Source organism: Corvus kubaryi, unplaced genomic scaffold (genome assembly GCF_017639235.1).
Source record: "Corvus kubaryi isolate FWS band 111438036 unplaced genomic scaffold, C.kubaryi_AGA036_p1.0 40190, whole genome shotgun sequence".
Classification (NCBI taxonomy): domain Eukaryota; kingdom Metazoa; phylum Chordata; class Aves; order Passeriformes; family Corvidae; genus Corvus; species Corvus kubaryi.
Genome location: NW_024581222.1, coordinates 8312 through 20955, shown reverse-complemented (window position 1 = coordinate 20955; position 12644 = coordinate 8312). Strand labels below are relative to the sequence as shown.

General features: G+C 39.2%; 1 protein-coding gene across 2 annotated transcripts; it reads left to right on the top strand.

Moving 5' to 3' along the window:
• The first annotated feature begins 622 nt into the window (after positions 1-622).
• Positions 623-12413, top strand: LOC121672182 (mitotic checkpoint serine/threonine-protein kinase BUB1 beta-like). Of its 2 annotated transcripts, XM_042044744.1 has the most exons (8): positions 623-832; positions 2864-3004; positions 3161-3276; positions 3545-3706; positions 4410-4552; positions 7656-7827; positions 8189-8295; positions 11873-12413. In XM_042044744.1, the coding sequence occupies exons 1-8, from the start codon at positions 658-660 to the stop codon at positions 12060-12062; spliced, it is 1206 nt and encodes a 401-aa protein (XP_041900678.1). In that variant the 5' UTR covers positions 623-657; the 3' UTR covers positions 12063-12413. The 2 variants fall into 2 exon arrangements, with proteins under 2 accessions (XP_041900678.1, XP_041900679.1); XM_042044745.1 differs by lacking the exon at positions 8189-8295 and having other exon boundaries at positions 11873-12020.
• Positions 12414-12644: the final 231 nt, after the last annotated feature.

Genomic DNA, 12644 nt, shown 5'->3' with positions numbered 1-12644 from the left:
CTTCATTATCAAACATGACAAGCAGAATCACTGGTTCCTTTTATACTCATAGGCTTCTGCACTTATTTTGACTATATAAAATGCATTTAGTGTTTGTGGCTTAGTTCTTCTACAGAGTTAAGAAGTTGGAGAGAACAAAAAACTAGCAAACAACATTTTATGTTGTGAAGAAAAAACATCTATTGTATGGGAGTTTCTTAATCTAGAGCTGAGTTGGATTTTCTGGCTGTTAGTGTGTAAACGTGTATACCCTGCTGAAGGTGTTTTTTACTTGGGAGGTTCCTTGAAAACTGTGCTGATTATAATTAGGAGGAGTTATTTTCCACCAAACCCTTCACTGCTTTGAAAGCACTGAAATTTTATAGCAAAGGGAGTGATAAATATTCAGTATGTCTTCTGTTGTAGCGGTCAGATTTGGTGGAAGAGAAGATTAAAAAAATCATCTGCAGACTAAGTTTCTGAGTATAATTAATCATCAAAACTGAAATGAAGCTTTGACATGACTACTGGCTTTCCGCTAGGGATGGGACGTAATTTCTTCATGTTAATTAAATCTGGGTGTGAGCAGTATCCTGTCCTCGTGCCCGGGTTGACATTATCTACAACTTGTATCTTTGGGAAGTCTGAGTAGTTGATGGCTTTATTTACAGCCCGATCATGGAAGCAAGCCTGGAAGATACTCGCTCATCAGGTTCTTCAGTCTCAGGAGGTTCTCTGTCCTCTGTTACACAAATGTCTGCTATTAAATATCTGCAGATCACTGAGAAACTGGATCTGGCTCAGAGCTTGCCAGCTGAAATGGTTACTGATTCTGGAGGTGGAAATGCTACTGGTTAGTACTACCTTGAATTTCATTCACAACTAATAACTCGCAGCTGTGACAAAAAGTGGGGTTTCTTCTGTCCTTCCTGTATCCCACTGTGCTTTGTTTGTTTCCCATTGCTATGAGTTGTGACTGAACTTGTCTCCCTTGTCTGAAGCAGCAGCAAGGTGCAGTACAGAATGCTTGTCAGCATCCAAAGCATGTCAATATTAAGGTGACAGAGAAGTTACTTAAGGTACTAAAGTAGGCAGTCTGTAGGAGCAATAAGATCAAATTCCAAAATTAAAAATTTGAACTGAATGGCAGTAATAACTTCTAAGATGGCTTTATTTTGGTTTGTCTTCGTTTTTTCTCTGTAATCATACTGTGTGTCTCCTGATGTGCTGATAAGCTACTACTTTGAAAAAGATGAATGTGAATTTGGAGTCTAGTGCAAGTTGCATAATTTTGGTTTAAATCTGCACTTTTAACTATGCTGTAAGCTGTTGTGCTGCTTCACAGTATCATCCTTATTCCTATTGAGGGAAAACAGTACTGGTACTTAAATAGTCAATTTCTTTGGTTTTTTTTCTTCTAGTTAAAGGACCTTATTTCTGTCTGTTCTAAATATTTAGATTACAGTTAGAACAGAAATGGTCACAAAAAGCCATCAAAATCTGGCCTGTGGAATTAGATTTGTGTTGAATGATGGTTTTCAAGTTGTTTAACCTGCTTTAACTCCTTTGATTTTGGTTTATGGTGCTTAGAATTGCGTATTTGAAAATTCGCAGTGTATCTGCTCTGGAGAATTATGTTCTCATGTTCTTGCAGACTACTTTATGATGAAGCATGCTTGGGACCTGGAATGAAAATACAATTAGAAGTGATGTCACTGAAATAGCTGGAATATTTTGGATGCATCTTTGACTTGTTTTTCTCATATGTACTAATCTTTAGAGCAAGACGAAAAATCTCTTCAGAAAAAAAAAAGAAAGCGTTTGTTCAAATGTTTTAGTGGTCCTTTCTTAAACTTTGGATCTTTCCTGTTGCTTTGTTTCTTGATTTATGCACATCTCCCTTGAACTGCAGCTCTCACTCTGGATGTAGTAATTCTTAATACTGTGTAAAGAATAAAAATTACTTCAGATGTCTGTTAGTTTATTCCTGAAAAAAATGCCAGTAAATTTCCTAGGTTTGTGATGGCAAAAGCTTGGAACACGTTGTAGCCTCCAGCCTACTCTGTTTCCTGGATCTGCTTTCACAGAATTGGTTCCTGAGCAGTACTTACTGCACTGCTTTTCAAACAAGTATGGGTATAACTGTAGATACTCTGGTTCTTACCTGTGTACTGTAAATGTTCTCTCTCATTACAGCATGGCATTTGGGAGAAGGCAGTAGAGACCATCTAGTTCTTGTGTTTTATCTCAAATGATCAGGCAGAGTAAACACTTGAGGCTACATCGCTTTTTTACAGATCACCTTGTCTGTTGAATGACCTTATGTTCTGTTATGAAGGAAATTAAGTCCAGTCCTACAGGCAATTATCTTAGGTGTCTTCCAGGAGATAAAAAGCCATTAAGTTCTTAACATTGCAGTGACCAGCAGAGTTGGAGTCCAACTTTGTTTTCCTTCTCTTACATAAAACCTCTGCTGTAATCAAAGGACTAAATTTCCCTAAACCCCATAATGTAAAAACCCCAAACTGATCACTTGCTCTGGGCATGGATTTAAAAAAAGGAGTGTTGGTTTGCAGCATGAGTTTGAATTCTGCTGTGGCTGAAATAATTCAGAGCTTTGTCTCTTGGGAAAGATGCATTTTGCATGATGCTACAGTAGAACCCTTGAGACCTGATAATGGTATGTAAGGCAGTTATAAAGACAAGGGTCACATTGACTTCCCAGAACTATTGGAAAGAGATGAATTGATTTGCTAAGAGGTAGTAAATCAGAATGTGGATTGAAAGCTTCCAGTATCCAGGTTACTTTTACTGACAGATATAACCAAGTTGCAGAAAGTTAACGTAATTTCAGCTCATCTCTTCATGTTGTTTTTTTTCTTAGCGGATGATGTGGCTCAGTTCCTGTGGACCCCTGAACAGCGTGAAAAGCTTTTAGATTCTGTGCTAGCATCTGCTTCTCCAGATTTTCACTTGGAGACTGGAGCTCTGCCTCACATGGAGGTCAAGAAAGATGTTGAGCTGGGTAGGTGTGCCAGACACTCTGCAGTGCAGAGTTTGTGTTCTGATGGGTTTGATTTATGGTTCATACTCACCCTCTTAGTTTTTTGTGGTGCAGGTGGGGAATGACTTGGGAATAGCTATTACTGTGACAGATCATGAATGTAAACTTTCATCACAGGAAATGAGACTTACTGCATCAAAATGGAATACTGGAACAATAAAGAATACAAGATGTTTTTTGCCATTCCAGCTCGATGCGTTTTCCAGTGGTATGCGAAGGGATGTGCAATAAAGGTAACATGCATGATGGTTATTGTACAAGAAGTGTGAAATGGTAAAATCTCATCCATTAATATAAACCCCTAATTTCTGAATTCCATGCATGAAGTTTGCTACTTCAAGTCCTCTTCCTAATTGTGGATCTAGATTAAAGTTTCTGACTGCAAAAAATGTCTTCCCTGGTCAAATGGGAGTAGAAAAAAAGAGGATGAGAAGAATATGAAGATGAGCAATTTTCACTTTATTCCAAAAATAAATGTTCTTCTTATGTACCTTCTTGTAGGTGTATTCTCAGCCTGTGCCTTGGGATTTTTATATCACCCTTGAGTTACAGAAGCGTTTGAATTCTGACTTTGACCAGAGCTTCAGTGAGAATTGCAGCTGTTACCTGTACCAGGATGGCTGTGCCATTGTGCACAGAGATACAAATTGCTTCACGCTCAGGGTCAGTACAGACAAACCAAGGACAATTCTTAGCAAACTCCTGCTTGGGTGCCAGTAGTGAGTTTGGGGTGGTGCTATGCTCATTGCTGAAGAGCTGCTCCTGTTTAAGCCTGCAATATAGATGCTCTGGTCTTTATCTGTGTACAAATCACGGCTGTCTGTTAATGCCTCAGTTGGGTCTGGTTTCTCAGTCATAGATCATGTGCTTCTCAGAGACAATCTTGAACCAATTTTTCACATTTTCTGTCTTTGTGAGTCATAAAGGACTGGAGCCAAGAACCACATGTTATTCCACAGCAAGATTGGCATCTAAAGCTGTTGTTTAACTTGACCTCTTTCAATACATTCCAGTCAGCTATAGCAAGGTCATAGCATTTAATGTCTTGCTGAATGATTAACACTTTAAGTCTTGGAAGTGCATTTTGAATTGTTGCATGCAATACCACTGAAATTCAATAGTGATTTCAGTCCTCAGTTCAGTTTCCCCCTCCTGATCTTTTGTCCAATTTTGAATAATGTTTCCTAACAGTTTACTGTTCTTGTAATTCTGTCTGGGCTGATCATGGGCAAAATCTGATTACACTAAATTTAGGGTGGGGCCGTTACCTCTGTACAGATGAATTATGAAACAAAAGGTCAGCTATAAATATTTCACCTAATCTAAAGTAGAAGGGTACAGAGATAGATGTTTATTCTCTTTTCAGGATATTCTCCGTGACCGTAAGTTCATCACAAAGGAAATCCTCTTCTTGGTTGTTCATGATCTTCTGCATGTGGTAGAGAAGCTGCACAAAGCAGAGATTGTCCATGGAGATCTGAGGCCAGAGGTGTTGTTTCTGGGAGACAGGTTTGTCTCTTCCTATGAATATGGGAGGTACAGAACAGTCATTTCAGCTACAGCTCCCATGCTGCTGTAACTTCTACCCTTGAGCTGGGGTACTGAAATACTGAGGCCTGAAAAACAGGCCCTGAGCCAAAGTTGACCTCTAGTTGAACCTTCCAACCAAATGTTATATTTGTATCCACTCATTATCAAAGTATCATTAGCAATATGATCTATGTATCCACTGATTGTTGAAACATGTATTTAGAAACCAGGTAAAGCCACACCTGGGTTTTGGGGGTGTAGGAGCAAAGGGAACTCACTAGGTTGTTCCTTGAGCCCTGGCCAGGCTTTGGGAGGAACCCAGGAGGAGGCTGACCCCAGATGTTCCCGCACTGAAAGTTGTGTGAGCTTGTTCATTGCACCCTCTCCGAGCTGGGCCCTGTCCCAGCACAGTCAGAAGCTTCTTTGCCTGTGGGTGGACACACCTGTAGGAATTCTCAGTTCCGGGAGGGGCTCTCCAGTGCTTGGCTGCCACAGGGGTCCCCAGCTGCTGTGTGGCTCTGGAGGATGGTGAAGTCTTAGGGTCACTGGTACTTTACCTCAATCCCTGTAGACAATCTTTGGTAGCAATGCTGAGGTGCATTGCTGAGCTTCTCATTGTGTAATTCTTTACAGTTTTGCATTATAGAAAATTACACTATTCCTTAAACTGGTTTCTGTGCCTCTTGTGCTGAACCTGCCCACTGGCAAAACATATACTGATTTTTCAGTCCAGTTTTTTTAGGCTCCAGTGTATTCTGATAAGAGTGAAAACACTTGATTTAGGAATAAACCTTCCTGTAGAAATAGTATACATTGACGTTGTAAAACTTATGCTCAACAAAATAGTTTTGCTATTGCCTGTGTTTTTAAGTTTCTGCTTTACCAAGGTTCTGGACCGCTAACTCAGTATGGTTCCTAACTTGCCTTTGGCTTTACATATCTGAAGCCCAGGAAATTAGAAGACATACAACAGGTGGGACTGGAATATCCAGGCACCCTTAAACAAAGTGTTCGGCTTCCTCTGCAGTCCAGCTTGTACCTTGATGCATAGACCTAATTTTCTTCTTTAAGCTCTTTCCCATGTTATATTAACAAAGTCACGTATCCCTTAGAATGTGATCTGTGAACTAAGAGTGGTGATGCCTGGAAATAGAACACAAACTTCTCCAGACCATGTTAGAATGATAATATAAAAGCAAACCTTTACTTGAAAGCCTTCAGGTACCCAGTATGGCGAAAAACAGCGCTCAGAATTAGATCCTTACAATTGATAAGATCGGGCAATTAGAGGAGCGGTTGATTAGGTAATCTCCCATCCTGGGTTCTGCCCTCCTACCCTACCTTTTTTATGCCTGTGATTACATGGTGCAAAATAAAATGTCCTTGGAGAAGTAACAGGCAAGACATAACAGAATTTTAGGAATGTGTCAATAAGCACCTGTTCACTGTGGGAAGAAAGGTGGGAAAGTACTAGAAGTTACACCGAGGCACTTAACAGTCTACAAAGCTACAAATACATGAAGATTACATAAAAGCTGAAAACTTCAGGCATCAGTGGGAAGGCAGTAACCAGAATGTCAAATGAATCGGATATAATTCTATTACATAAATTCACTGGGGCTGTTCTTAGTTATCACCGATAGGTTAAAAATAGCTATTAAATTTAAATTTACTTTGAGCCTACAGTCATCTAACATGCATACTCACAATATATTTTACTTATAATTTCTTCGTGGTTGTTTTATTAATAACTTCTTTCTATAATTATTTATAAATTACATACCTGTACTATGCAAGCTTTAATATTTTCTTCACATCCTGCAATGGGTTGTCTTACACATCCCTTAGGGTGCTGCATCCTATTTTGGAAGTCACTGATCTAATAGTGGCTTAATGGACTTGGATATCTCCTGCTGGATTTCTCTGTGGCAAATACAAAACAAACTGCCAAAAAGTTAGGATAATGGTTTGGGGTTTTTCAAATTGCAAAAGGACAAGTGCATAGTATAAATTACAAAATAAGTTCACAGCATACAAGTATGTAAGAATAGTAGTGAGAGCTGTGATATGTGGATATTGTTGGCTTGGCAGCCGTCGATAGAAACATTCCTCCCTGCCCTTCCTGTTTTTCCTCCCTCACCTGTAGACTAGGAAAAGTTTGTAGAAGTATTATCAAGCTTAATTATTTTTTCTATCAAGTATTCTGAGATTTAGAAGGAGAGGGAGAAGTGCAAAACATTACACTGATGCCAAATTGATTTTTGCCTTTTTGCTTTTACCTATTCTCTATATTCTTTACATACATACATATATATATCTATATATATATATATATATATAGATATTTGTAGCTCTGTAGCCTAGTATTGTATTCATAGCTAGCATTTTACTTACTCTATTAGAAAGAAAGACAAAAAAAAAGCAGCTGCAAGCCCTGGGGTCCAAGGTTAGGTTCTGTAGGAGCCAAGGTTGAAAACCAGCTCTTCGAGACACATTTTCATAAACAAAGTTTAGTTCCTATCCAAGGGGGGGGGAGGGGGGTGGGTTAGAAAAGGGTAGAACCAGGGAGGAATTACCTCATCATCTATGACTCTAATTGGGTATTCTTCTCAGTTATGCTAATTTGCTAAACATATTAAAATTGTATCTGCTTTATGTTATGTGTGCATCTTTGGTGCTTTTCATCCAGCATGTTGTGCACCATAAGGATCCTTATAAAGGTAACCCCTTTTTATCACCTGTGTCTGGCTCATAGTTTCAGGACCAGTGAGAAGGCATCACACTCTTCCCACAGTCCACAAACTGTGTTTCAGATAACTGTTACAAATATGAAAACAGTATCATCCTCAATCCTTTAGTGTTTCATATTGCTTACTGCAGAGACAGCAGTACCATTCTTAAGTTCCCTGCTGTGAGCCCTTGCCATCCAGGGCAGCCCTTGCAGCAGTAGTTCTGACAGCAGCCATCAGAGGGGAGCATTGACATGGCTAAGATTCACCTTCACTGTGCTGTTAAATTTAATTCTAAAAAAAAGATGAAGTTTGTTGGATCGTCTCCTGCCTCACGTGCTTCCATTGCTCAGGATCTGCGATGCATTTTCTGATGAGGAGGTGCCAAATGCTCTGAAGATTGTGGATTTCTCTCACAGTCTGGATTTGAGGGTACTGCCTCAAGTCAGCTTGCCCTACAACTTTCCCACAGCTCAGACTCCTCATGGACAACAGCTTCTGGCAGAAAGTTCTCTTCCTTATCAGGTGAGTTTCTGTTTTCTAGGATATCTTCATTTCTGTGTTCCTTTACAAAACCCATTTTTTTAAGTTAAAATTTGCAAGTGCTATGGAAGGCTCTGATCAATAAATACTGAATAAAGAGAATTTTACATCTGATGGAATCTTTGGCATTAAGTGAAAGAATTAGCAGTGCTGTTCAGTGATTTTAACTAGTGTATTTATTTAGAAACCTACAATGAAAACAGAATTTTACCTTTTGAAGTTTTCCTGCTTAACAGGTCTCTGGAAGATTCTGGTGCAAAGATGGTTCAGACTTAAAGGTGTGAAAGCAATAAGAGCAGAAAGTGATAGACATTGAACTTGGTCATCTTTGTTGTGATTACAGGTAGACTTGGTTGGCATTGCAGATGTAGTCCATTTGATGTTGTTTGGGGATCATATCCAGGTCTATCAGGAGAATTCCATCTGGAAAATCTGCCAAAACTTATCAGAGTAAGTCCTTTTGCAGAGGGGGCCGCTGGCAAAGAAGAGACAACCAACTTCATTTTCTTTATAGTGGTACTATCTTCAGAGCTTACAACATACAACTTGGGGCTGGTTTTGCCAAAAAGTGGTAGGTAGTTTTGTGGGGACTGAAATTGTGAAGTTGTTGGACTTGTTCACTGGTAGCCTCAGTGCTGTGTAGGAGACCATTTTAAGCTGAATATGAATAGTCCAGTTGAGATGATTTTGCTTTTTCCATCCTTTCAGATGAGACTGACTTAATCTCTCTGCACCTTACAGATAAAGCCTGGAGAAGTTTCTGAGTGGGTGGGTGGGGAGGGAGGCAAAGATCACATGAGTATGTTGCTTCAGAAATGGGTTCGTTTGGCTTTCTGCTTTTTTTTTTTTCCATTCTAATAAGACACTGGTGGCAGGCTGTAACGCAGCAAAGAAAATAATTAAAAACTGTCATCTAAGATGCAAGTCTTCAAATAGCTGCTTTTTGGAAGCTGCTGTTTGTCTCAGGTATTAAATTCTACTGCTCTCTTTTAGCCATGTGTTTAGGCTGTAAGTCTGCTCTGCCTTCCTGTGCCCTTTGTTTGTACTTAGACTGAAGACTTGTTCATTTTGTTAGGCACATACTGCAGATTTTTTTGCCTTAGCATTTCATAAAGATTTTCCAGAGCTCTGCACTCATGACAGCAATTACTGGGCAGGTATCTGATTCAGGATCATGGATCACTCCTAGGACCATTGCTTTAGGAAAACCTACTACTGCGTGGGAGTTGTCCAGTTCCCTAGCAACCTGTACTGCTTACATCTCTCAGTTTGTTGTATTCAGCCTTTGGAAAAAATCCCATCTCCTAAAGCTGTGTACAGAGGAAAAAATGTTTTTTTTTTTTTCTTTACTGCATATATATCTGGTTTTCTACTATGATATAATTTCCTTAATTCTGCAAGAGATTAAATTGAGCTGCTGCAGATGAAGCTACATAAGGCCTGAGTTGAGAAGGTTGGGACATGGTGTCAGGGACCTGATCAGGATGTGGATATGGGAAAAAGATCAATAACCGTCTGGATAACTGGAGCAGGAGGAATAGTAAGTCTGAGTTGGGAACTATACGGCTGGCTGTCTCTCAGTGGAGTTTGGAGAGGAGGGGTCAATTGGAAAGGAATTGTAGTCAAAGCTGGGGATGCTGGATTGAAAAAATTAGGATTTTGGGTTGAGGTAGAGCTTGGAGGGGGACTTGAGGAGCGAGACCTGTGGAGGGCTAAAGGAGCCACAGCAGGAAGAAGGTAAAGCCTGGGCATGAGTTCTGTGGAGCTGGAACCAGGCTGTAATGGCTTCTCGCTCACCTATGTGCATCAGTTCATAATTTGGGAGTTCAGACTGCAAATAAAGAATTCCTGTTTTCCACCCTCTCTTCTGCTTTGCTTCTGAAAGTGTTACAAACTTAGCTTTCATCATCTGTACTTACTTTTCAATATCAGTTATTCCAAGAAATGTCTGCAGAGCTGCTTTAGTTACACACTGTATGAAGTCTTATATCAACAGTGCAAATGAGCCGTTTCATTATGTGGGAATAAGGAATTTGCACTGAATCTGTTTCCATTCACCTATGGATCTTTTAGTGTGTCTGGTTCTTATTGATTGATGACACTTCCTCTAGTCAGTTTGAAGCTTTCAAGTAATCTGTGACAAGCAAATTCAGTGCTGCAGGGAACCTTCATCCACCAGAAGAGACTCTGCAATTAAGTATTCCCTGGGAGAAGAGTCAGCTGATGGAGATGAATCTTGTTCTTCATCCTTTGCATACAGCCACACATGCTGGTGACACCCATTAAAACACAGGATTCTTCTTCTTGTTGCTTTTAGTATTCCTACTTTTGTAAAGATGACATTACTTTTGTTCTTTCTGTTCAAAGTTCTCTAAGTCATTTGGAAAGTGATTTTCTTTTTTTTTTTGTTTCTTTGAGGTTCATTTGAGTTTGGTGGTTTGTTTTGGTTTGGGTTTTTTTTTCAAGGATTGTATTGACAGAACTTTCCTCAAAAAAGTTTTTGAGAATTCATGTATTGACAACTAGAAAGAGGGCTTCTTACTAGAAGGCTGACTGGTGTTAAATACAACAACCATGACCCTCTTAAGAAAGCTTTTTAAAAGGACTTAATTATTTTTAAGTATTAAACAAATGTAAATATAGCAGAATGACTGGAAGAGCTACTGATTTTACTACCAGTTCAGCAAAATACCAAGGCAGTTGGGAATTGCAGGGTAGAGTGTAAAATTATTCTTCCAAGGTCAATGGCCCTCAATAAAAAGGAACCCACTCAAAAAGTGACAGAACGAATGGAAAACACTGAAACATTGTGGTAGAGATTTAGGGGAAGGTAGAATACAAATTCTGATCAAGTTGGTTTTTTCACCTCTGAGTATAATGCTGACAGCCTGTTTGTCAGGGGAGGAGTTTTACCAGTATTAAAGAATGGATATGATGATTTTTTTCTGTTTCCACTGTATTATTTTAGGAAACTTCATCTGTGCAGGTTTATGTGAGGCAGGATATAGAAGCTGCGTTTGAATTTTTAGGACTATTTTTGTCACTCAGAACTCTTTACACCCCCTTAGCAACACTTCATCTCCTCTGCTACACCTCTCGCTCATCTAATCCCACAAAGAAAATGGTCTCAAGTCTTGCATATTTTTTCTTGGTTTGCCTCTGCATTGACTTAATTATTTTAGCAGAGTTACCAGTGTAATAGTTCAGGCTGGATTCGTTCTGAGACTGGCTGCTGCTGTTTTGTAAGTCACTTAGATGAAGCAGAGGCAGATAATTTGTTTCAAAGCCACTGTAGCCCCTAGCGCGAGGGAGAAAAGTGCTTCAGTAGTCAGTAGCAGAGCAAGACTGAAGAACAAAGGGTTAGTTCTAATATCAGTTTTATAAGACTTAAATGAGTCACTTAACCTTTTTATTCATGTTGTGTGAGTACATCTGGGAGAGAGGGGATTTATTACTATTAATTGTCTCTAAAATATTATCTATGCAGAACTCTGGCAGATGGAAGGCAGGGAAAAAAGGAAGCAAAACTGGCTCTAAACCACCTCTTTCTTTTTTCTTTTTTTTTTTTTTTTTTTAATTTTTCTTGCAGCTTTCCTTTAATATTGCCCCGTTAACTTAGCTTGCAAGTAGGTAAACGATATTTACCTCTGCCCTTTATTCATGAAAGGAGTTTCCCGAGTTGTTTGGTTCAAAAATGTTCTTGATAATTCCTTTAAACTAAAACTGCCATGGTTTAGTGTGAATGGTGGTAGTGGTCAGGTATACTAGAAGAGGTAACTGTATAAACAGTTGGTTTAGACCTGTGTAGTTACTATCCAGAAACTTATTGGAGAAAGAGAATGGGGTCCATACATATAAAATGAACAATACATTCCTAGTTTTTCCTTTATATTTACTCATGTGAGTGAAATTATTATTTCAGGCATGGTTCTCTCAGGATGTTTAGTGCTGAATATAAATGGCGACCTTGATAGGTATGTTTTGTGTGTGTATACTGTTCCACTGAACACTGTTCTATTTGTTTTAGGACCCCTGACAGTGATTTCTGGAGTAAACTTTTTGAGAGAATTCTGAATGCAGGTGGTAAGTCCACAGTACCTCTGCTGAGGGAGTTGAGAGAGGAAATCAGTGAAATGTTTGACAGCTCTTTCAAAGAACGACTTTTGTTCACCTTAACTGCTGTGGGAGAAACTTTCCTCCTGGTGAACTTCCAGTGACTTCATAGAAGACAAACATGTTTTGTATTCTAGAGAAGAATTTGTTGTTGCTTTCTTATGTTTTCAAATGTAAACATGAGAGTGATTGGAGCCATTGCTGCAATACTTCACATGGGACTTGTTCAAGAATGTTTCTATTGCATGAGTGCATGAAAAGCCTCCTAAGCCTCTACAGGAACCTTTCTGAGCAGTTTATGAGAGAAAATTGTTTGTCTTAACTGCCACCTCCCCTTCTTGTACAGCTCCTTAAAAATTTAACACCTAACTTGTGCCGCGCTCTTTGAAATGTCTTTGTCCTGCATTCAGTTGGTCTTTTAATTAGTGTTTAATCAATAAAGTTGTGGTTTGGTAGTGAGTGTCATATTTAATGTTGCTATCAAATGGTTTCAAAAGACTTTATTTAGAATCCATGAAGGAATGCTGCTGCATGACTGGGAATATTTTGTGGCTGCTGGATGCAAAATCCCCTCATTTGGTGGCAATTTTCATAACCACATGGGATTTCCTGGACACCTGAATACAACTTAAATGATTCTACTTGGAATGTGCTCTCATAGAAAGTTGTCCTAAGAAGAAGTAGAT